Consider the following 25,455-nt stretch of genomic DNA (forward strand, 5'->3'; position numbering starts at 1 on the left):
TGGAGCCTCACCAAGCTTTATTACATGTGCACCATTTCTTATACAAACTAGATTACAGTTCCAGAAAAAAAGAGAACACAGGAAGAATACCCACTAACATCACCATCCAGAAGATTAATAATACGGGACAAAGTTGGACAGAGGGCGTATGGAAGGGAGCCTTTTTACAAAAGTACAAACGAGGTGATTACGATTTTTAGTGGTCGTATCGCTTGAATTTCTTTTTTTTTTTCCTTCTGTTTGTTTTTTCTTTAAATGTTCACTGCAATAGCATGTGGAAGGAGAATGACCGAAGCAGGAAAAAAAACAAAAAACGTCATTGCTGCAGCAACCCAAGCAAATCTCTTCCTTACATTTTGTACAGTCAGTGTATTCAAATTCAAACGCTGAGCAGTTTCATTTGTTTCAAACAACAACATTAAAAAAAAACAGAGACCCAACACAGGACAAGAGTTTTTTTTTTGTGTCTTCGAATACACAATTAACCAGCGCATAAAAGTCAGAGGATGGTTCAAGTGATTCTGATTTCGCAAATACAAAACACTGCTGTCCGAACACTTACGACTGTCGTCTTTGTATTCGAATCGCTGTCAAGGGGGGACGGCACCATTGCAATCGAGTCGAGTGGTTACAACTTGCTCATCCTTAAAAACTGCGCCGTCACACTCCTCTGCCTTGGTGATACATATATGTATTTTATATATATATATATAAATGTATATATACACGTCTGTACATTATTATACACCTTCATGTCACTTTCCCCTCACCTCAGGGCCTCCGGATCAGAATGCTACGACAACGGTTACATAATCAGCTTCAAGGAATACGTTTGCTTCGACCTGGACACGTCGGAACGTTTCTTCAACTCGACCTTGGCGAGGTATCAAGGGGTCAAGAACGACGACGGAATAGACGACGACGGGGGGGTGGGGGGCGTACGGGTGAGTAAATGCTTTTCACACACACAACACGGAGCTCCAAATGCAGAAATACATCAAACGTGTATGGTGGGGTGGGGGTGGGGGGGGGGGGGCGTAGTTTACCTTTGGACATGTCGATGTGTGCACTTGCCCCCCAAAAATTATATCGAAAACGCAATGGATGTTCTGTAATAAATTGATATCATGATGTTTGAGTTTTAGGGCCATGCTGAACATTTTACAATAATAAATGTGGATTATTTTGAGAAAAAGTTGCAATCTTTCAAGGGAAAAAAAAAAAAGAAAGACAAAAACCCCAGAATAAATTTCTTGAGAAAAATGTCCGACGTGTACAAGATTAAAACGTCATTCTATTGACGCGTGCACCGCAAAATTCCCATGCAAACATGAACGCCACGGTTCTTCTGAGCAAGTTGGTGCGATTACAAAAAAAAACTCATCCTAAGCATAACGAGCACTTCTCATGACTTCATTCCCTTCAAACTGCCATTTAAAAAAAAAAAAAAAATCCTCTCGCAAGAGTCACACTTCAGTGTTGATCACGTCGCGATTCGCGTATCATTTCATCGTGACCCAAAATCTACTTCGACGGCCCAAAATGTTTCACAGGTTACAAACGTGTTACAAAGCATCACGGAAATATTCATTTGAATGAAAATACCTTTACGAATATGCTCCCACCCTACCTGCTTCCCGCCCCCTGAGTGTTTCTATCCATGCGCATTAAAAAAAAAAAATCCCACCAAGCTAATGACAACAGCGCTACACACTGTGTGTCTTTAATTTTATCTGTGTGTGTGTGTGAGACATGATGTGCATATGAGTGCTGTGATTTTGGCTGCCAGCATATCCTGCTGCTTGATTCAAGTAATTTGGCAACGTACAGAAGACACAGCTTATTGTTTTGCCGGAGGAGAAAATGGCTTCTGGAGGAATGAGCACCTACTCCCACCAAACTCCCCCTCCAATCCCCTCTCCCATCATTTTTTTTTTGCAGGTCGAGGGTCAAAAACGGCACAAAATCCTCTAAACTAAACCAAGTAAAACGCACGAGGTGCTCCGAGGACAAGATTCAACACTGTTTTACATAGCACCTGTAATGCTGTGGAAATGTTCACATCGATAGTACACATAGATTCACTTTTTTTTTTGTTTCGTTATTTTTTTTTCCGCTACATAATATGCTGTGATAACAAATTTTAAAAGTTCGTACTGTACAAATACCCACAAGTGAAATTTTCTTCTTAATATTTGTATTTTTTAAATTTTTATTTTTTTGTCGCTGCTTTAAAAAAAAAACATAATGGAAATTATTCTGTTCAAGCCATTTGTAGGAAGTGCGTGGCGATAGTGGTGATGCGCACACACACACACACACACGAGGCGCTCCGTTTCACGTAATGGAAAATCCCAACAACAAACACTGAACATTAACAAAAAAAAAAAAAAAAAAATCACAGAAGGGTAGATAAATACAACATCCCCTGGGGAAAAAAATGCACTGGATCAGTTTTATACGGCTTGTCCGTGAGATTTGAATGGCACACTGTGCATTCATTTGTAAATTGTCCTTGTCGTCCCACCTGATGAGCAGTGTGTCTTTGAGAGCCTTATACACGAGAAAACTTGCATAATTCAAGAGTTTTTCTGATTTATTTACTTTTGTTGTTATTGTTTCGGAGGAGGCTCTTTCCAGGGGGGTTGGATCGCTTATAAGTCCGTGCCCCCCCCCCCCCCGACTCCGAGACGAGTGTTCGTCGTGTAAACACAAGGTTGGTGTTCAATGTTGTGCTGATGGCTGGTGTTGGCAAAAAAAGACGGCGTGTCTCAGACTTGCTCTTGTGATGCGCAGTTCAGACCTGCGGAGAGGAGAAGGAATAAAATTTTTTAAAAAAGATGATTATGATGGTTGATTTTTACGAGTTGAAAGGGGGTGGGGGGTCAAACTCAGTCGCGGAGGGCCATTCTGACAGTGAAACCACAAAATTATTAATTGTACACAACAAATGAATAGATGACTGGTTTTGAAATCAGTCAAGTCTATTATAATAGTTTGTTCAATTATTGTTCAAGTGACTGTAAACGTGCCAGCAAAAGTTATTTACTACGCATGAAAATTTTGCTTTCGCGGGCCACATAAAATGATCTGGCGGGCCAGATCTGGCCCCCGGGGCTTGAGTTGGACACCTGTGAGTTGAAAGAACTTGTTTTTAACAGTTGCAAGACCGGTATAGCGTCAAGAGACTTTTCCCCCAAAAATCTTTCTGTTCTAACAGACGGGGGGGGTCCGACTTACCTCGTGCGTCCTCTTCAGCCGGGTACCCAGCTCTGAGAGGCCTGCTTGGCGCTCGCGAAGTTGCTGACGCCGTTCATGTTGACCAGAGAGTCAAAGTTAAAGTCCAGTCCGTCGGCGTCCATCAGCTCGTTGCGGATGATGGAGTCCATGTCGCACTCCAGGCTGCCGTTAAACATGTCCAGGTCCAGATCTGTGGGGAAGCGATCCTGGCAGACTCCCCCGCCGTTGCTCACCGGCCCGTTCAGGAAGATGGTGGTATCAATCTGCATGGAGGAGGACCCGTTTCCTCCCAGAGGTGAAAGTAGCAGCTGCTGCTTGGCGTTGGTCAAAGCGTTCACCTCGTTGGCTAAATTCAGGCCCCTGTTGATCGACCTGGCGGAGCTCTGATTGTGGTTGTTGCTTTGGGGTACCTCCCCCCGGTTGCCCGGAAGCCCTCCGGCCGTTCCGAATGTCATGACGGGATCGTTGCGGAGCATGAAGCCGCGGCGGGAGTTCTGGGACACGATGGCGACGGCGCTGGCTTGCGACATGAGCGGGTCCGACTGGGTCATCATGACGTCGCTGTGGTTGTCGGAGTTCAGCAGGTCCTGCAGAGTCACGCTGCCGAAGCTGGAGAAGGACGTCTGCTTGTTCTCTTGGATGGTTTGCATGGGGGACGGACGCAGGGAGGAGCCCGGGGGCGGGTGGGAGCCAAAGATGGAGTTGCTGTAATTTCCTCCGCTGTTGGGAGAAGAGTTGGATGAGGGCGAAGCGTTGGGGGCGGGTGAGCCCAACCCGTTGGATTTCGGGACAAAAGCGAACCCCGAGGTCCCGTTGGAGGGCGCTTGTCCCGAAGCGGTCGTCACCAAGTTGACGTTATCCAGGTCGTCCATCAGCTCGTCCGCGAGCCCGTCGTTCAGGTTCATCGTCCCGGCCAGATCCGCCAAACGGGGCAGCTCGGCGGGGGCGGGCTTCCCGTTGACGGCCGCGTTGCCGGGAGACAGAGCCCTGCCGGGACTGGAGTACAGCATGGGCGAGAGGGGGCTTTCGTCATCGGGGACCTCGTCCAGCTCCGGGTTGGCCAGGATGGGCGAAAGACGGCCGCTCAGGGTGCTGGCGTTGGAATTAGTGCGGGAGCGGAAGTCCGTCCAGGCGTCCAGCTCCTCGCTGCTGCGTGACGTCGGGCTCCCCGGCCACTTGGACAGTCCCGAGGGACTGTCGCCGTTGGCGTCGCCGGCCGCGGCCGCGGCTTGCAGAGCGGCCTTTTTCTTGGCGGCGCGTCCGCGGGCCGACTTGGTGTACTTGTTGCTGTTGTCCATGGAGACGGCGCGGCGGCGAGGGGCTTTGCCGCCCTTGCCGCCATCTGGGTTGATCATCCACCAGGAACTCTTGCCCGTGCCCTCATTCTGGACGCGGATGAAGCGGCTGTGCAGTGAAAGGTTGTGCCGGATGGAGTTCTGCAACACAAAAGGCCAACTCGCCGTTACTTCATCGATGACGTGTTTAGTGGATGAAGATTTTTTTTTTTACGGTCCCCTCCGAAAGTATAGCTCCTTCCCAAAGATATCGGCGTTTCAGATCCGATAGATGAGACAAAAGGTCAGAAATCCAGCTTTTATTTCGTGGTATTTACATCGAGATGCGTTCGGGGCACAGAGCACCTTTTGTTTGAAGCCCCACCTACTTTTAAAGTGAGCAAAAGTATTGGAACAGATGTGATTAAACTCATTCACTCCCAAAGACGGTTTTAAACGTCTTTTCAGACTTGGTCTAGAATTGGCTGGTACTGAATGAGTTTTAAAGAGAATACTATTGGATGTTTGGATTGGACTGCCCCCCCCCCCGCCCTCTTTGTTGTGTTGGCATTGTGTTTTGGCTCATCGTCTCGTCGCATGATGAAGATTCTACCAATTAGTTTGGATGAAAAAAAAAAGCGCAGCGGTTTGAGTTGACGTCTACGTTGTACAGTAGGTACCCGCGGTCGTTGTGTCGGGAGAGACAAGAGGGACAGTGAGACATCATCGAGCTTCTGCCGAAGAATGAACAAAGGGCTCCTTTGTTGTCAGTCACAGATCATGTGTGCTCGCGCGTGCCACCGCCGATCGATAAAAGTGCCGGCTTGTTTTCCCACGGACTACCCGGCATCTTATACTGGGAGGTTGGGAGCACATGACCGCCCGCGTTTGTTCCATCGTAAACACGGCGGCCTGACGCACGCGACTTCGGTTCAATCGCGCTTCGTCGGCGGGCGGGCGTGGAGAGACGCGGAGGCTCGGACATGGGCGCCGAGCGCTCGTGACTTTCCAAAATTCGACACGATTCGACGAATCTCTTTTGAGACTCGGATCACCGTCACGCAAACAAAGAAATTGAAGCAGTTTTCCAGATTTTGGGTCACAAATGTAGGCCAAAATTTTGAGTCGGATGCATCTCGTGAGGAGAAATTGACGTATTTTTTTTTTTTTTTTTTTTGGGAATGACGGCGATGGGTGTCAATGTCATCAAATCGCGCCGGCGCACCTCCTTTTCTTGTGCACGCTGAAATTGAAGCCGGACAAGAGCCAAAGTGCATTCCTTGACACACGATCCTCTGAGGAATGTGACACATGGCTTCTTTCTTGTCTTCCTGTGCCATGAGCTACCGAAGCACTTTGGGGAAATTCATTCTCAACCAAAGCCCATTATTTTTTTTTTTCTCTCTCCTTTTCCGCCCCACCTCCTTATTCCCTCACAAACTCTTACAGGACCTGTGGGACCGAAAGCAATGTTAATTCCTCCCATTTAAAGCAAGCCTTCCAAATTACGGCGGCGTGTTTCCCTGCGCCGATGGATACGTTTTAACGCCGTGACGCTAGTGACCCGCGTTCTCGGGTTGAAACGGGCAAAAAGTTAAAATCACAACCGTGTTTTGGGGATTTCCCGTCTTTCCTGGGTTTGGATTGGCAGTACGCTCGCAAAGGGAAAAGGAGTGGGCTTAGATTATCCCCGTTTTTAAATGTAGGGAGTGAGCAGAGTCTTAACTTTTGTTCTATTTGAACATTGCGTGCATACGTGCATGGTTGTGCCTTTAAGGCGGTCAAGCGGAAAATATCGTCCGCTGCGTTTTTGAGACTCTAAGTTTTGACCGGAGTAATGTGCGCTTTTTTTTCTGACGCAATCCCATCAAAGAATTGCAGTCGATGATGACCGCTGGATGTTAATGTTTATGAGGGTTGAGCGTGTGTGTGTGTGTGTGTGCGTGTTCGTGTGTTTCTTTGCAACGAGGTAAGGTGAGATTCCAGCGAGACCATTGGTTATCCTCTGGCACCGTCTCTCGAGGCCTGTTGTCCGATTATCCAACATTTTAACACGCGCGCGCGCACGCACTCAAAACATTATGCTCTACATACTTCTTTCTTGTAAAGTCGCGCAGGGGAGGGGGGCAGCGACTTCAGAAATGTAACCCAAAAAAAAAAAATTGTACGTCGCTCATCTGGGCTTTTTCCCCCAAAGGCCATTAAGAAAAAGAGCTCAGTGAGACAGACAGCAGCTCCGATTCATGCCGACAACAGCACCCAATGCTCGATGACACAACTCTATAAACTTGACAGACAACATTTTGGCGAGTAAAAATCCAAATAAAATAAAGACCTTCTCTGCCGGCTGTAAACAAAGTCAAGATCAAAACTATGTGGTGGGCCTTCGGGGATTTTTTTTTTTAATGCCTTAAGTTACACAATGCTTGCGTTTGACCCAGCTAGCATGCGGTACGGCGTGTGTTGACATTCGCCTCAGATTAGTTGCTTGAGTTTACATAACACATGATAAGCGTGCTTTGCGTCAGCTGTTCCAAGTGCACCAAGACAATCGGGTCACCTGCTCTCGGTCAAAAGTGAGATATCGTGGCTTTGGATGTCAAGTCTAGACACTAAAAGTACCAAATCCTGCATTTAAATAAGGAATTAAATGTGTCCAGGCAGGTCCACCAGTTTTGTAGCCTACGAAAAGAGGTGATCCCGTCGGTCGCCATGGCAATGCAAAAGATGCTCTCCTTATTACAAGGCAATGCCCAAAAGTGTTACTCTCGGGATGAATTATGGTCATTATGAATTATGACCTATTTCACATTAACTAATAATACAGTTTGCCATTTTAATCACATTATTAATAAACAGATGGATAAAAGTGTCTAAAATAACATTCTCAAAGTCAAATCCTGGAGCCAGTGTTATGCTAGCGCTAACACAACATGAGGCGTCCGGTCTGACCCGACAAAATTACAGGTGACAAAACTAGGCGGTCCGTCGTGTTGCCATGGTAATCGGAAATATGTTAATCGCAATCTTTTTCCAGCAGTTACTTTGCATGACAAATTGTTGCATATTAATGCCTTGAAACCAAGGGACCAAACAGGGACTGATCCTCAAATCCTGGAGCCTAAATCAGAAAAGAAAGTCGGGTGCTTGGTTGCACTTGAACCTCTTGAGATGTGCCACACTAAAACCAGAGAAGAAGAAAGTCCCTCCCCCCATCCTCCCCCCTCCCCCCTCTCCCCCCCGGCGCCTCCATATGTGTTAAGTGAGCTATGTGCTGTTGCTGGCTGATGAAACACACTGCAACACCTTCTCGGAACCCCTCCCGACGACTCCTCAATCCAATTCCCCTCAGCCAATCCCCTCCGACGCAGCTCGCACGGCTACATCCACTTAGGAGCAAGTGTGGGAAGCCACCTCAGCCAATGGGAGCGCTCCGCCTCACGCTCGTCATCGCGCATTTATGACATCCGGCGTGGCGGGAGCTGATGTAACCCCGTGTGCTATTAAAAAAAAAAAAAAAAAAGCACACCACGAGGAAAATCGACCCGAATGGGAGTTTGCACCTCTGGGCGTCAGTCAAACGTGATAGTGTTCAAAATGGGGGGTGGCATTGATGAGGACATTTTGGCATGACGGCCGTTGGTTGTTCCCACGTGTTGCTGGTGGACAAAAAGGCTTCTGTAGTGCTTCGGCTTTGATAGGGCAGCTGCACAAATTCACTTTCTCTTATACGTTCACACTCACACGCGCGATCGCTCACTTAGTGTCACCTCTCGCTCACTCACTGTGCCGAGAATTCAGTCAGTCATTGTCTTAAAAAAATAATAAATAAAGTCAGTCATGACAATAATGCAATATCGGGAAAATAAAAACAAATGGCCGAATACGAAAATAACAGTCGGAATATGGAGGAGCATGCACATATGGGGCACGTATGGTACGCTTGACAAATAAACACAACTTCACCTCAGTTACCACGGCCGAGAGAGCGGGACTATTTATACTGTGGTCACACACACACACACACACACACACACACACACACACACACACACACGAACACACAGTCCTTCTTCCAGCTGCCCTGTGCTCTGGACTGCAGACAGAACATTCCATTCCTGACAATCATAAGTGTGTCTCAGCTTGTGTGTGTGTGTGTGTGTATTTGTGTTCACCTTGTGTTGACGTATACACTAAAGAGGGATTTTGAGCTAGGCGATGGAATCCTGCTATACCTCATTCCCTATATATTGGTGCCGTACACTCCCTAATCTCCGCCAGAGTCCGTTTTCAAATCCAAATACGCTCGTTTGCCAAAGCAAAAGTGAGTAAATTCACCGGTGAGTAAATGCGGTTGAAGTATTCTTCATATTGGGGCCGTGCTCCATGATTTGGACTCTTATTTTTGCACAGTTACATAATTCAGAGCGCAAAGTGAAGTTCTTAAAATATAATCGTACCATGAATGAAAGATTATTACGAATATTACGGGAAAAAGTTGCTACCCCACAAAAAAATCTAATCGAATCATTAACCTTTGCAGAAAAAAAGTATACGTAATAGGGTCACAAAGTCATCATTTTACAGGGATAAAGTAACAATAATAATTATATATTAATTAGTAATAATTATATAAATATAACATGACAAGCGAAGAGCAGTCATCATATTACAAAAATTTTTTTAATATTCTATCATTTCTGTGGTGTTCTTTTTGAATTTTTCCCCCGACCATGCAAATAGCACGACATTCCCTTGTAGCTCTTCAAATTCTTTTCTTCCCCGTTTGATTGACAAAGCGTCTGCAAAGACTCCGCCTCTTCCTCCATGTGCTCATTGTGTAAGACCACATGCTCAGAGAAGTGTGTGTGTGAGTGTCCGCGCGCGCGTGCGTGTGTGTGTGTGTTTACGGTTAGGTTTCCACCAGTCAGCGAGCCCGAGGTGGGGGAGTTGCCCGACCCAGCCCACCTCCGGCAGCCAATCAGAAGCGTCGCGGTTCATCACGCGTCTTTAGGTTAGTGTGCTTTTGATCAGAGTTTCTTGGAAGAATGCGACGATGTGTGAGATCAGACCTAACATGCACGTGCGCACCAAGAAGTGGAAAGTCATGCGGAAAATATTTAATGATATAACGTATGGAAATTGTTCGACTGCGCCAAGCAGCTGTTTGTGTGTTTATGTACAGTATAAGTGTGTGTGTGTGGAACAGTTTATTACAGTTTATGATATGGTGTGTTTACTCTGACTTGGGAGGACACGGGACAACACTACAAGACGTTTCAGGACACTCTGTCCTAGAGCATTCAGAGCCTCTGCACTTGCCAAGAACACATACGTGCACACACACACACACCAACTGATAGCAGAAACTCCCCAACAAAGACGCTGCCAGACCGAGCGAGCTGGGACATGCCTAATGGGAAGCATGAGGAGAAGTTGCTCTGACACGTTTTGACCATTGGTCATAATTATGATGTTAATATGACCGAGGTGTCGAATACGCCGCACAAAGTAGCTTGAGTGACATCCATCCAAAAGACGGGAAAATTCGTAAGAAAAAAGTTGGAATATTACAAGACAAGTTCAGATCTGAGAAAAAAAAAAAGTCTAAAAAAAATCTGACGGATGATTTTCCAACAAAACTAAGAATACAACGAAATTGGACGTGAATATAAAACTATAATATTACGATTAAAAAGTTACAACAATAACATCTTATTCTGACCAGAAGAGCATTTTGCAGATCATGCAAATTATACTGATTAATTATAATAATATAAAATATAATAAATTTCCCCAGTGTGGGACAAATAAAGGATATCTTAATTGGATTTTCACAAATATTTTGCATCATTAAACAATAAAAATAATACGGATTGTGAGGAGTTTGTCGTATTTTTGTACACTTGCAACCACCATGAATGTGTGTGACTTTAAAAGGCGGGGCTTGGCCTGGTAAGTGACGTGGGTGTCAGCGAAATAGCTAGCTCAGGTTAGCTTGTCTCTCTGTTGATTGCTTGAATCTATCTTGTGGCCATAGCGAAGCCATGACGAATGCCTGAATACTTTTAGATGTGCCTTCTAGTGCGAAAAATACGGTACGCTAACGACGTGGTCAAATAAAAATAGTTCACCACAACACAACAACATTAGTCGTTGGGTTACACCGTGTCATTCTACTAACCTAGCTGGCGCAGATATTGTAAACACCGGCCAAAGTGGGATTTACTGTTCGGACGCAAACATAACTGCGCAGCTTGGCATAAACACACTTAAAAAAAATTTTTTTTTGGAGGATGACGGATGGGGGGGAAAGACGACACCCTCGACGGGGTGTCTACATGATTAACGACGTCTCTAGCGGCACTGATGTGTAGAAGGATGGAGTAGCGGCGGTCTCATGATTCATAGTTAGCCGGAATGGGAATGCCGCTATTCCTGTGGGGAGTCGTGGAGCGAGACATGAGGAATACGTGCGCTTACAAATCAACACAGGAGCAAAGAGGGGAGGATTTCATTACGGATGATGTCAACAGTGAGAGAACGGTAAAAGTGCTGGCGGCGGTGGACATTTTATGACCGGCGTTACAGTGTCCTTGGTTAAGATAAGAAAATCGCTACCATGCAGTCTTCAGCGCATTTGTTATCTTAGTCGAGCAGAACCGACGAGAAGCTGAGAGCCTCGCCCAAGTGAATCATCACGTCGCCTTTTAAGTGTAACTAATGTCAGATTAAAAAAAAAAAGAAAAAAACTAAAGCTAAAGTTACATGAGAAAGTATTGATTGATATCTTCTTGCTAAATCAGTTCGCATCCTTTTCAACACTTTCAGTCAACGGGCTCGCTATCGTTTTGATTTTGAGCAATCCTCGATACCAAAATTTAAAACCTCGAGACATTTCATGTGTTCCGCTTCGGAACTTGGTGCCAGTTGGCCGCAGAAATTAGATATCATTATCATCTTTTCTTTTAGACCACAAACGTTGCGTCAGTACGGAGCCTCGCGACTTTAAGTGGTTTCACAGACAATTGTGCGACACAAAAACCTGAACAAAAGTGACCGCAATTGGATAGGAACAGAATCGTTAGCTGCTTAACTGTCTAGCGATAGCATCTTTGTTTCAAAAACATCTCCAGAGCATTCGGTCCGAGAATGTGTTCGGAGGTTCTGTGTTCAGCTTATAAATTGAGTTTTAGTTGCCATGTTGTAAAGCTAAATGAAAACACCCATAGGAACGGTGAATCTATCATGGGATTAATTTATTTTTATTTTTTTTGTAAATTAGAACCAATCAGTCACAAAGGAAGTGAAGCCTGGGTTGTTTTAACACATGGAGCCTGCAGAGGGGGTGACTAAGGTTTATGACCTTAACACTTAACACCATGCAGCACACTGTGGGTGTAGGCTTGTGTATCCATTTAGAACGGGCTTTGCTTGTTCAGACAACTCTTAGGTTACCTCAGGACAGCGCTTCATGGAAACTCAGTTTCGGGTTAAAAAAAAGAAAAAAAAAAAGTATCGCTCCGAGTCGCCGTGCAGCACATGGTGCTGTTCTTCAGAAATCACAAATGGATTTTCCCGGATGTTCAGGCCGATTTTAAAAATGTTTTTATTAAGATATTAACTCATTCAGTATCAGCCAATTCTGGACCAAGTCCGAAAAGACGTTTAACAACGTCTTTGGGAGTGAATGAGTTAAGAGTTTTTGGACCGGTCCTAAGACAAACAAACACTTGCCCTGACCTCAACGGCAGATTAGGGAAGATTCCGTGGAATATTACAAAAAGATGATTTAGGACTAGATGGAACTACTAAATTGGACACGAAACTGTTGTGCGAATACATTCGAGTCTACTCATTTGCCATATAGCGCATACATGTTGCATGTATGGCGGCGCTTAGGCGCGCTCCCTTCTTCTGATCCCATGTTTTCACAACAACGGCCCTCTTGCTGACTTTGTAGCCACATCCCGAGGCACGCACACGCAAGACTGTTTTGGAGTTGGTGGGGGTGGGAGTTGGGGGGGGGGGGGGGTCTGGTTCTCTAAGAGTCACATTCTCGCGGCTGCCATCTTTTCAAGATCTTGCGTCGGTGTTACAGACGATCACAGCGTAACGCCGCATCGCTCTGGTCAAACACAGACAAGAGCTGCAAATCTTCTTGCTTGATTGGTTTGGAATTTGGGACGTGCTGTTTCCTGTTTGCATGCGGGTATCTGTGTGTGTGTGTGTGTGTATGTGTGTGTGTGTGTGTGTGTGTGCGCACACATGTGCGATTGGTGCCGCAGAGAAGTTTGCATCTGGTCCAAATTAGCGCCGAGTCCCTGCTGGCATTTAGGGCTTGTTCTAATGATGCTAAAAACAGATACAGTACACACACACACACACACACACACACACACACACAAAAAGGACAACAACTCTTACCATATGTTCCACGATTCCCATTTCCAAGTTTTTTTTCTCTACCGTCATTCAAGCCTGCGCAACACTCATCCATACGTTCATTGTTAGGTGGAAGCAGGTGGTGAGGTAACCTGATGACCTTCTCCCCAGCAAAGCACTCCAGCTCCTCTTGGGGACCCCCCCCCCTGCACCCCCCCAAAGGCATTCCGAAGCCAGATGGGCTCCACAGTCCCTCGGCTCAACCTTTTGCGGCGTGAGCGGCCTCTTCGCCGATTCTCCAACGGGGAAGAATCCAGATTTCATAATGGGGGGGGGGAGCCTTAAGCCGCTATCTGAACCCCTCTATCTGATCTTACTCACTTGTCGACAATGACGGCAAAAAATATAGGCTAGGTCAACAACAATACCGGATTATTTTCATCCATCCATCATCCAGCTGTTTAACCCCAGCCGACTTGGAGCGAGACGTGCCTAGAATCTGGACTACATCGAGACAAATATTGAAAAAGTAATGCGCCCCCCCCCTCCCAGTACCTCAACCTGAACTTGAAAACCCAGACCCAGTGACAATCACACGCTACAACCGAGACAACACTCCTCACCCCAACCATCGCAACATCCGCAAATGGCACCGAACCAACCGGTAAAATCCTATAACGCCATCTGACAGGGTGATGACGCATTCACAATCGTTCAGGTGGGGGTGGGGGGTTGGTCAGTTAAAAATAAGCGCTGTACGGAGACAACACCTTCAATTATGGGACAACGTACAGCTTTTAATAAGCTTTCAAATAGCCTCTCGAGACCCAGGGAGTCAATAAACGGCTTCATATTACGTGGCCGCTTTTTCTTTCCCTGTATTGTGTGTTTGACCCACTGTAGCTTTCTTGCCCAGTCCGGATTGTTTAAACCTGCCTGACCCGCTTGCCCCCATTTGAAACTGCAGGAAGGTGTGTGTGTGCGTGTGTGTGTGTGTGTGTGTGCGCGCGCGTGTGTGTGCTGATGTCAGCACTTCCAAGTCTGACAACTTTCTTCCTCCTAGCTAAGCAGCAGAGTGCAAGTCAAGTTTTACCCCCCCCCCCCCCCCCCCCATACAACATACTGTACACATTCGTACAGTGTATCAGTGTCTCAAGTGTGTATACTTAAGCACACAACACACACACACACACACCAAAAGGTCCTGCCTGGTGTCTTTTCTCCCAGCAACAGAGTGGCCCCTGCCTTACTTTCTGCTGGCTCCGCCCACCCGCCTTTCTGAAGGAGGCACACCACTTCCTGCTTGCAGGAAATGAAGGAAGCCTTCTCCCCCCCCTCCCAATGTTTTTTCCTCTTCCTAGCTTAGCATAAACGCAGCGGGGCCTCGTTTACAAATCAATGCGGAGGAACGTGCACGCAACTCTCATTAAAAAAATAAAAATGTGTCGCCCTTATAGCCTCAGTGTTGATATCAATACAGTTGCAATACATGTTTTTTTTGTTTTCGATACGCATGACCTGAGGAGGTTCGAAAGGCGTTTGCAGAAATCCGTACAAATTCACGCGTGGTTATTAGCCCGCCGTTGTGACCGAGCCTTAAAACGGTGTGACGCAGCCTGCGCTCGCTCGTTGTGAATCAAAGCTTTGTGTTCTTTAATGAGCCGTAATTAAATCACTCCCTTTAAAATCCAGTTAAGCCAGTTCACTGTTCCGCGTGGGCACATGAGTGTCCAGTATTGAATAGTGTACATACTACACGCGCCATTGCGTGCGCGTGACTCCAGCACGCTGAGACGCAACTCATTATTACCATCCAAAAGCCGACGGTGCCACTTTAGACATGCTCGGGTTGGCCATTGCGTGCTTAACCCTTTCACGGGAAGGCTGGTGAGGAAATCTTGTCAGGTTTTGGGGGGCGGGGGGTGTCACATTTTAACCATATATTCTTGTCAAGAAAATTAGACGGTCGACTTTCCCCTTTAATGCACGACAGGGGTTTCATATTGACTTGCTTGCTGGGCGTGTAGCCTAATCGTGTCAATTTTTTGAGTTCAAGTTGCCAAATTTTGCCAAAATATAATCAGAGGTGTCAAATCTCGTGTCCAGAAAAGTAAAAACCAAACAACAGTTTGGCTTTTGCCACAGGTGCTTCTACTCAACCAGCAGGTCAACGGGCTCTCGAGTAATCACTCTTTGAATACTCACCGATACCGCGTCACCGATACTCCAAAAATAATGAACAAAAGGACTCTCACCATGTCGGTTTGTTTCACTCTTGGTATTACCGTGATAATTAATTACGGAATTCACTCACCCCTTTCGTCTAGAAGCGCGAGTTCAGAACACTTCAGAGAACTCCGAACACTATAAAAGATGATTGATTATAGAAGTCCAAACTGGTTAAATATGCACAAGGCGCCTCCTTTTGGACCTCGCAGCTTGAAGTGAACTTGAGCGGCATGGCAACGAAAATGGAATTTCATTAAAAAGCCCTCGCAGATGCTAGATTGCGATCAAGTATTTATTGTAGACCCAAGAACCAACCCGATCGCCAATTTAAGACACCTCATTTGGACCGGCGTGCATCAATCAGACTTTTACACCACATCGGCGTGCTAAAACATGTTTTATTAGCCCTTCAGCGAGATTCACTTTGCCCTATAAAAAGAAATTCGACGTCGTTCCCCGCGCGACTGCACATATTTCAGCGGTCTCGAATATCTTCTGCTGCTTTATTTGCTAGCGTTAGCGACGGATACGATATATCACCATCGGGATATTTTGGCCCACTGCTCCTTTCAACCTGTACTTTTCACTCTCTCTCTCTCTTTTTTTGGGCTTCATTCAAAGTCACCTAACCGCACAAAAGTTACATGGTGACATCAGTTGGCAGCGGGCCAGAACTTTCTGCTCACGAGCTCTTCGTTTTGTTGTTTTCGTGCCCGGCCCACTCGCCGCGAGCACCAATGGCTCAATTCTAACTCCCCCCCACCCCATTTCTGTTTCGCTTTTCACCCACTTTCTTTCTCCGAGGCACTCCACTGGGCACACACACACACACACACACACACACACACTCAGTGCAAGGTGACTGTGCAGCTTGACGGGTCCGGTGCCTCTGAAAGGAGAAATTTCTGGTAATCCTTTTGCCGCTTCTGTGCCAAGTCCTTGTAGAGCGGAGGGGAATTGGGGGTGTGGGTTGAGGGGGGCGTTACGGGAGTGCAAAGAAAGCAGTTTTCTGCAGGCTATGCCCCTTGCTGATGGTGGAAGCAAGAGGCTTCCAAATATTACCAAATGTTACTTTCAAACAAAATAGTTAATTTTATTTAGACGGTATGGATTTGCGCTATGTGGCGCGCACACGTAACTCCGTTGTTCAACGTGCTGCGGCGCTGCCTTTTTGGTTAGCATCATCGGCGGCCCTCGTTGCTACAGAAAACGAACCGGTTTTGGAGCGCAATACGGTGTGTAACCCTCCTCGAGCGAGTCAGCCGCAACGACGGCTCGCCGGCGGCACGTGCGGTCGGCGGTCGATGGGCTCACACACGGTGTCTGCTGAAAATAAAAGAAATAATGCAGACTCAAAAGTGGAAGTGGCGGCTTTACGTTAGCTCCGCTGTCTGGTTAAGCGATGAATGCGTTGATGTGTTGCAACTTAAGTTCACAACGGCTCCTGTCTGGACGTTAGTGTGTGTGTATGTGTGTGTTATGTGCATGATCATAAACCTCATGGTTAGTACACGATACAGTCCGACGCAGTCCAGCATGTGTGCAGCCAGTGTTTTACTTGATGTCCACAGTGTGAATGTTCTACTGTCTCCGAGCCAGATTTGGCAAACACACTTTACTGCATGCTTGTGTTGAAGTAGAAGTATGGAAAATTACGTAAACAAAAAAGAAAAAAGAAAAAAAGAAAAAAAATGGTTAAAAAAAGGACAAGTCAACTTCTTCCGTAAGTAAAAATAAAAATCTTTGGAGGTTGAATTTAAAAAAAGTAACCAGCCTGTGTGAACAGAATTTAGTAAATTTTAGTAAATTTAAAAAAAATCTGTAAGAGTCAGAAAATACACTGTAGCAAAGTACAAATACTTGTACTGCCGAAGTGTGTGGAAATGTGTGTCAGAGTGTGTGTGGGTGCATGCATCATTTGTTGTTGTCTCGTCATTTTTTAATTTTTTTTTCCCAGAATGCCCCGCAGTAGAAAGTCTGCTGTCCGTCTGGTGCTCTGTTCCTCACTAAGTGGGTCAGTGGCTGGCTCAGTTGGTAGGTCGAGTTAGGCTAAAGTCACTCGCTCTGTGTGTGTGTGTTTGTGTGTGTGTGTGCGCACACATGGGTGGCGAGGGAAGAATCGCCATCACGAGTTCAAATCCAGGGCAGAGGGAGAGCAAAAAGAAAGGAAACAAGCCAGACGAGCCTCTGTGTACTTGAGTGCAAGTGGGCAGGGCGACATCATCATCTCGCAAGATTAAAAATAAATAAAAATAAAAATAGGCGAGCAGGCCAGGCAGGGTTTGCTGGCGGCGTACTTTTAATGTGAAGGATGCACACAGACACGACTGCAGATGGCCCACCAAAGTAAAGTGTATTTACTTGCTCTGTCTGACGATTGTCTGGGTCGCTCTACAGCGGGGCGACGCCTAGGGACCACCACTTACAGCGTGGGGGGGGGGGGGGTTCAGGATTCATGTTTGAGTGTGGCAGGGGGGTGGGGGGGTGTTTAGTGTGAATTATTCAGCGACAGCCAGCCTTCGCCTCGATTAAAAAAGCCGCAAGAGGATACGCGGCCGTCAGCGTGACAGCGTTTTGGAAAGTGGCACATTGGGCCAGAGTGCGTGTGCGTGTACGTGCGCGCAGAGTCACAATCCGTCAGATTAAAGATTACGATAAAGCGCCAAACTGCGGCCGCTGCTGTCATTTACGTCGCATTGTCTTTATTGAAGTCCTCTCAAATCACTTCTAACAAGTAGCGGGCACGCTGCGTGGTTGCTGTGCCAAACGCTAGTTTTGAAAATGTGCTAATATGTCAGTATCGAGGCGATACCGGCCTTGTTTCAAGATATCGGGTACTCCTGGAGGCTTCCGATACCAGCCACCGATACTTAAGGCAAAAAAATAAAAAAATAATCTGAAACTGACTATGTCCCCCTCGGTAATAGTTGTTGCCATACTGCTGAAGTAGTACCCAAGAGTGATGAATACCCGCATTGGTATCTCAAATAGGCAACCAGTCAGGGGTGCATTCTGGGATAGGAAAAAATTACCCGCGATCTTCCTTTTTTTTTGTTTGTTTGTTTCAATTGTTTTCCTTGTTCTGTACATACTGTACTGTTGCACCGCTGAGTGCAACAGGCCTCCCCATGTCAAATCCTCCCCCCAGCCCACATCCCCTCGACGACTTCACTTCCTCTTTTAACCTCCCCGCTTCACCCCCCCCCCCCACCCCCCCATCTCTCCGTTTTCTCGCCTCGAGCATTTCTCTCTCTCTCTCTCTCTCGGATTTCAAACTTGGAAGGTGGCCAATTAACACAAGAGCGCCGAGATGCTGGAGGAGGGGAGGGGAGACGGGAAGGCAAAAAGGGGGTGGGGGCATCGCTACACACTGACCTACATACACTTCCACCCAGCTGATTGAATCCCGCACCGAAGCCCACGGCCAATCGCGAGGCGAGTCGGAGCGCCGAGCAGCCAATGACGGCGGCGGCTGGCTACGGAGTCGCGGCGCTGTCTCCGTACAGTTTTGGGTAATTATACGCTGGGCCCGGCGAGAAGAAGAAGTCGAGATAACCGAGGGGAGTCGGAGCGAATGAGAATGAGAGGGCGAGCGAGCAGCCAAGCGAGGCTCAGACGGACAAATATAGACGCTTGTTCCTCCGGCTTCCTCATCTTATGCTGTAACAAATGTAGACGGATGAACCCTCGTCCTAGAGACGGGATTGGTGGCCCGTATTTGACATTTCTCTTTTTTTTTAGGCGCAGGCCAAACAGGCTTTGCTAACTACACTGGCGCATCATTTGCTAGCCTGTTTATTTACTCAACTGCAGACTGACCAGGTTATGTATTCGGGGATGGACTGTATTGACCGACATATTTGCTTTGTAATATATCATATATACAGTGAGTGTGTGTGTGTGTTGGAAATAGTATTTATATGCTACAGTGCTAAAAGTATTTGCTCCCCATTGGGTTCAATATGACGAGACAAATTCATCCCAAAGTTGTTCTCTGGGTTGAGGTCCGGGCTCAGGACTCAAATCGGTCAAACTACAGCCAAACCGGGACTTGAAGGTCTTTCTGGACTTTGCTTTTTGCACTTTGTGCAAGCGGAAAAAAGGCCAGCTCGCGACTGTTCCCACAAAGATGGAAGCGTCAAAAATTCGGAACGTGTGAATACAAGTATTGTTTATGCTTCGGATTACCGTGTCCGAGAATCATTTTGACACCATCTCATGACAAAGCTGCAGTGGTACTCACGAAAAGACATAATGCACACTTAGACACTGCTTTGGCGCCGGGCCGACATGGAAAATTCAACCCGCAGCCAACTTATTGGCTGTACAGTGTCCTTGAGTGTTGTGAAAGGCGCTTACAAATGTGATGTATTATTATTATTATTATTCTTGGCACGCTGAGTGAGCTCTTACATAACAACCAAAATGTACACTCGCATCCAAAACAAATGTGTTGACACATAAATTGCATTTGATCCCACTCATGCCTTCGCCTTTGCCCCGCTATGTTACCGTTTTGCTGCGGTGGCAAAAGAAAGGATGGGGGTGGGGTGGGGTGGGGGCGAGGAAATGCAAAAACAATACAAATGCCAAGAATAAGAGTGGGGGTGGCGCAAACGGGCAGCACGAGGCACACTAACCCATATTTACAGAGATGGAGGCTTTTGTAGAGCCCGCAACTGTACGCAGGCTGGGGGAAATGATGGCTTGCAGGGAGGAAGGCTGAATACTCAAAGTGGTCATGTGGCGCCAAAGAAGGGGAAAATCGACGGGATTTTCAGCGACACAAGCCAACAAAAACATTTCAAGCGTTAAACAACACTCATTGGCAGAAGTGGACAATATTTCCGCAACGTGAGTGTCGCGATGCCAAATTCCCCCTTCCGGGATTATAATCGTGTAATTAATTATCAATTTTTAATTATTCTTCTTCTTCTTATTTTTTTGCATGAAGTGTAATTAATTATCATTTTTTAATTATTATTATTATTATTATTTTTTGCATGGAGTGTAATTAATTATCATTTTTTAATTATTATTATTATTATTATTATTTTGCATGAAGTGTAATTATCATTTTTTAATTATTATTATTATTTTTTTGCATGAAGTGTCCCTGAGAGTATTCTTAATGAAACTCGCCTTGTTTTAAAGTAACTGTCGGGATCCAATCGAATGCCGTGTGGCCTACGTTGCATGTTTACGCACGCGCCAGGGTTAGGTGGATCTTGCTCCCGCGCGCGCTTGCACAAATGCAAACGCACTGTACATTAATCAGACTAAAAGCCTTTTCAAACCACACGGTGATGTCATCGCAGAGCGATAACCGAGGACAAGCGCGTCCTCGGGGGATCCGGCGATCCACAGAGGTCTGGCTCACACATCTGTGTCTCATAAACACACTTATACGTACACACACGCTCGCGCACGCGCTTACGCACGCACACGCTTTCGAATGAGCAGCTTAGGCTATGGGAGGTGATGGAGCTTCATGAATAATGAACAGACACGGACTAAAGTGCTCGTATGAAAATGGATTCCTGCGCAATATTGACCCTTTGCTTTTTTTTTTTTTTTAATGTGGCCCTTTGCACAGTACTTTGCCACTTTGGTTTGATGTGGATTTTGTACGACGTGAAAAGAGACAAAAGTCCTCGACTAATTGGGACAAGCCTAATAAAGGCGTGGAAAGCACTTTGAAAAATTCTCACGCATCACCTTTTGGGTGACCGTGAACCACAGTCATCCATAAACCGGTCTTGTTTGCGTGTGTGTGTGTATGTCAGAAAGCCGAAATGAACAAAAACAAAGAAAAAAGAACACTATTCATTGCGTTGCGTGTTTATTGTGTGGTCAGCAGAACCTTTTCTTTCTACGCAACCGCTTTCTTGCCGGTCTTTCTTATCTACTTTTGCTCCAAGTTATTCTTTTTCTTCCAGGAATGCCTTTAAGTCACAAAGAGCGTGTCAGAACTTGACACTTTGCAAACCAACAGGCTCACCGCGATCAACCTTAACGGTAATCAGCAAGGTTTTGAGATGACCTTTGCTCGGAATTTAAATCGCAAGTTTCCAAGGAGGCTTTGGTTTTTTTTTTAGAACGAGCTGCGTTTGCTAAAATGCACCTTTCATGCTGACGCGCATCCAAGCGGAAGGCATACAGCAACCCCCTTTAATGAGAGTTTTTGAGAGTTTTACCTCTTCCGTCCACTTTCAACACAACTGATTAAAATACCTTTTGGAAGTATTTCTACCAGCCCGTCATCACTTTCTTGTTTCAGTTCCTCAAATAATGCTGCAGTGTGCCCGCTTCAAGCTGTTTATGTATCACTGGCAACGTTGTACATTTTAAACGGCTAAATCGCCTCATTTTGTCGAACAAATGTCTGCTAGCTTGATGCAGCATAGCGCGACACTATATTGAAGGCACGCGTAAAGGAAGACATTTTTTGACTTTGTGACATTCGATCGTATGCGGCAACTCTGTAGAGCGGGTGGGGGCGGGAGCGGGGGGTGACAAACTCAATTTTGTCATGGGCCACATTTTAATTACTGTTTCCCTTGGAGGGCCGTGATGACTGAAACCATATAAAGAAGTCAAGAATAATGGTTTACTCCACTTTTGTTGAAGTTAATGTCATATGTCATGACTGGTTTGGTTTTCCAAGAAAATGCAGATGACAATTGGCAATTTTGGCACAGATTTTAGGCAGCTTCGCGGAAATTCACATGTTGCTTTTATGGGCCACATAAAATGAGGTGGCGGGCCGGATCTGGCCCCCGAGCCTTGAGTTTGACAACAACAATAACCCAGCCCCACCCAAAAAAAACCGCTAAAATCAAAACAAAACATGAATCGTGATATAGCGCCTGAATACTGAATACTCATTTATGATTTTTGGTTTTTTGTTTTGTTAAGTGACCAGCAGAGAAAGTTGAGTGTAAGAGAGGTTAGGAAGGAGTGTTAAAGTCAGAAACTGGATAACAACAGCTGAGGCCAAGGGCTTTCCCCTGCTTTAGCCCCGCCACCCCAACAACCTCCCCCCCCCAACCCCACCTCCTCCCACCTTCCCGCACACACCACACAAATTCGCCTACGTATTCATAGCAGGCACAAAGCCTCCACTGTAGAAGGGCCCCTTCACACACAAAAGCCTTGAGCCACTGACATGAGATGTGTGTTTGAGACTATTTCTCTATGCATGCACACTGGCTGAATACATGTGATGTGTTTATGCACATATTCCCCCATTCTGCCCCCCCCCCCCACCACCCACCACCCACCCCGAAGCATTTTGAGATGCGCTCCGGATCTCGCGGGGTCAATGTCTGCGAGAATGGGTTCCTCTCTTCAGCAACCGAGTGAGTGACGGGCAGATGGCGAGGTGGGTCGCTGTGGGAATGCAGGGGATGAGCTTCACACAGAGAGGCATCACACTTGCATGCACCTCCAATGCCCTCAAACGCACACACACACACATGCACAAATGCTATTAATATACCCTCCAATCTGTGTGTAGAACAGAGCCGTGTGGATGGCTAAATGTGCCCAGAGGCTTTGGAGGGATTTCATGCTCTCATAAGCAACACATAGTAACACACCGCTGGCCATGCTCCCTGCCCCAGCTAGCCACATTAGGCCAGAAAAGACAAGTTGAGGGATTGAGGGGGGGGGGGGGGGGGGGGGGGACAGAAAGATGAGCAAAGGTGGGGTAGAGATATGCGGAGTGCTTTCGAACTACTTACAAAGCTCCTTAATGAGCGCCCGCGGAATGCTTATCCAGCAGTTTGACCACGTGTATGTAAAAACTATGCTTAAGAGTCATTAATGCACCCGCTACTTTTTTCTTTTCTTTCGTTTCTTTTTTTGCGACCATGTAATCCAGTTTTCAGTTTATCGTCTTTAATTCAGATTCCTTCCCATTTACTTTTACTCATCTAGCAAGCATCTGTATTTTCGTCATACCGGAACTTCAACTACTTCCTGCCCCTGTGTCTAAGAATCATGGGAAATGTAGTTCGACTAGCCGACTGGGCCAGTCAGATTGAACACGAGCTGAGCGTTTGTAATGTGTACCATGGGGTACACGAGCTTCCAATAGCTGCTGGGACTGACCAAAAACAGGTTAGATCATGCATCTAATGATAAAAAAAAAAACGTGATACCGAACTTGCTATTTGCACATAAGTTTTTGGTCGGATTAAGAGGATTTGACTTTGTGTCAGATTTCTGAAATAGGCGCTTAGCAACCCACGGGCGAAATGATTGACAGTTTAACTTCTTCCCGCAAACAGCACTCGAAAACATCCATCCGGTTTGAGGCGCTGACCCGTCACCTTGCTGATGGTCGACGACGCAGCGTCGATGTTTTAAACCTTGGCGGCAAATGCAACACTCTCCTGTTGAATTCAACCAGAGGCGGCTGAGACGGTTTGCGGGCGACTGATTTTCTCCGGCGTTTCCCTCGGGGAGGGGTTTGGGGGGTTAGTCTTCGAGTTTTACCACTCGAAGTAAGATGTGCCTTGGAATCAAATTTCACCCACCCCCGCACTCTCAAAGAGATTGGCAGGAAGATTCGGTCGGCCATCGAACAGAGCGGTCCGATCGTCAAAGGAAAGATCACGTCACGTCACTTATTGCGCTGTCAGCAAACACGCAAGGACACGCTTATTAGATCGACCGCCTTGTATACTGTAGCTCCTCTTATCAACCTTGCCAAGCACAGACACCCACGACCCCTCTGCCCCACCCCCACCCCCCAAGCCACATACACTCTCCCATAAAAGCCAGGTGTGTAAACAAAGGTCTGCCTCGGCACCATAAACCATAACCGTTAAGATGAGAAATGAAAACGGTGGCCCATCTCCCGCCTCTCCAAATGGCTTACGATACATTTAGACATAGTGGATTGTTATCTGTGAAGATACATTACACACACCGATACCCCCCCCCCCTCCCCTCCCGCATCGGATTGATAAGGTCGCCGTATTTTGGGGAAATATGGTGCTAATTGTTTCGAGCATGTTTGATCACTTAGTTCATTGAGCCACCATCTTGTTTTTCAATGCGCTTTAGAAGTATCTGAATTTTTGGATTGGATCTGGTCAGCCGCTCTCTGATCATCCGGTCGCTCTCTGGCGTGGACTAATTCAACCGGATGAAACCGGTGCTGGTCTTTCCGCAGAATGTGTCGCAAATAATGCGCTCCCACTTGAATACGAGCACACTGGCGAGTGTATTACCTCAGGTCATAGCCACAAATGAATCCAGGAGCTAGCATGGAAGCGGATGAAACTGTGGGTGGGTCGTGTTTGGTTTAGCTGCGTTAAATACCCGAACCGTGTTTCAACGACATTCGCCGACGACGTTGCCGAGTGAACGCATTCAGTAGTAGTTGTAAAAGTAAGTAGCCTTTGGACTTGACTGTACTATTGAGTCGCTGATCAAAGACTTACTTTATGCTACAGTGCAGCACGTTGCCCCCCCCCCCCCCACCCTCCCGCTACCCCCGCCCCACTTCCCTCCCATAATGTATGTGGTCACACTTGTCAAGGCCCGAGTCGTAGTTGCGACTTCAAAAAGGAGTGGGATTAGCGCTTGTTGGAGGCTAGCATGCGCGTTTGTGTGTACGTGTGTGGGGGACTACCAACAAGCTCTGCAGTCGACCATTGTGGGAACTAATTATCCTTCTCGGCCCAAAAGATCATTCCCCTGTTTTAATGACGCGTGGACGATGCGGAACATTTGAGGCCGGCGCGTATACAACAAGAGCTGTTGGCGTTCCTGCGACAGACCGGCATACGCATGATGCGGACATGTTGACCTCTGGACATTTTTCGCTGTGTCTGTGGAGAGAACTGGACATGTGGTTTATTGCAGGCGCGGTGCGACCGACTGTCTTTTGCGCTGTTGTTCGAAAGCTACGGTTAGAAACTCTCAAGTCCTCCATTCGTTTTCGGTACTGCTTATCCCATTCGGAGTTAGAACAAGCTTGGCTCTTATCGCGGCTGTAGGTGGACTACACGTAACATATTTTTTTAATCCAAAGCGAACCCCGTTCCAGACCTAGCCGCAATCGATGAAAATCCACAAAAACAAAGTTTTGTTATAATTTTCTTGTTTTTGGAGACCCCCCCCCCACAAAAAAAAGTAGATGCTAATATTTGGATCATGCAGCTAAAATATGCAGAGTAGGGCTGTATGAAGACATACACACGCAAAGGAACAGACACGTAAGCAAATACACACAGCAGAGCTGGATTAGCTCAATTTAGTGGGCCACCAAAACAGTTAATCCCGCATTAATTCGCTGCCATCAATCTGGACT

The 25,455-nt window shown here is 46.5% G+C and overlaps 1 protein-coding gene across 1 annotated transcript in view; it reads right to left on the reverse strand.

Annotated features, from left to right (window-relative positions):
* LOC127592310 (forkhead box protein O3-like) overlaps positions 1–25,455 on the reverse strand; it is a 34,465-nt gene continuing 9,010 nt past the window's right edge. Inside the window, exons 2-3 of the mRNA XM_052052959.1 lie at positions 3,241–4,676; positions 1–2,803 (exon numbers count right to left, since the gene is read on the reverse strand). Of these exons, the coding sequence (XP_051908919.1) occupies positions 3,255–4,676 (1,422 nt within the window). The 3' untranslated portion in view covers positions 1–2,803; positions 3,241–3,254. The remainder of the gene's footprint in view (positions 2,804–3,240; positions 4,677–25,455) is intronic.

The sequence above is a fragment of the Hippocampus zosterae genome, chromosome 19 (genome assembly GCF_025434085.1).
Source record: "Hippocampus zosterae strain Florida chromosome 19, ASM2543408v3, whole genome shotgun sequence".
Taxonomy (NCBI): domain Eukaryota; kingdom Metazoa; phylum Chordata; class Actinopteri; order Syngnathiformes; family Syngnathidae; genus Hippocampus; species Hippocampus zosterae.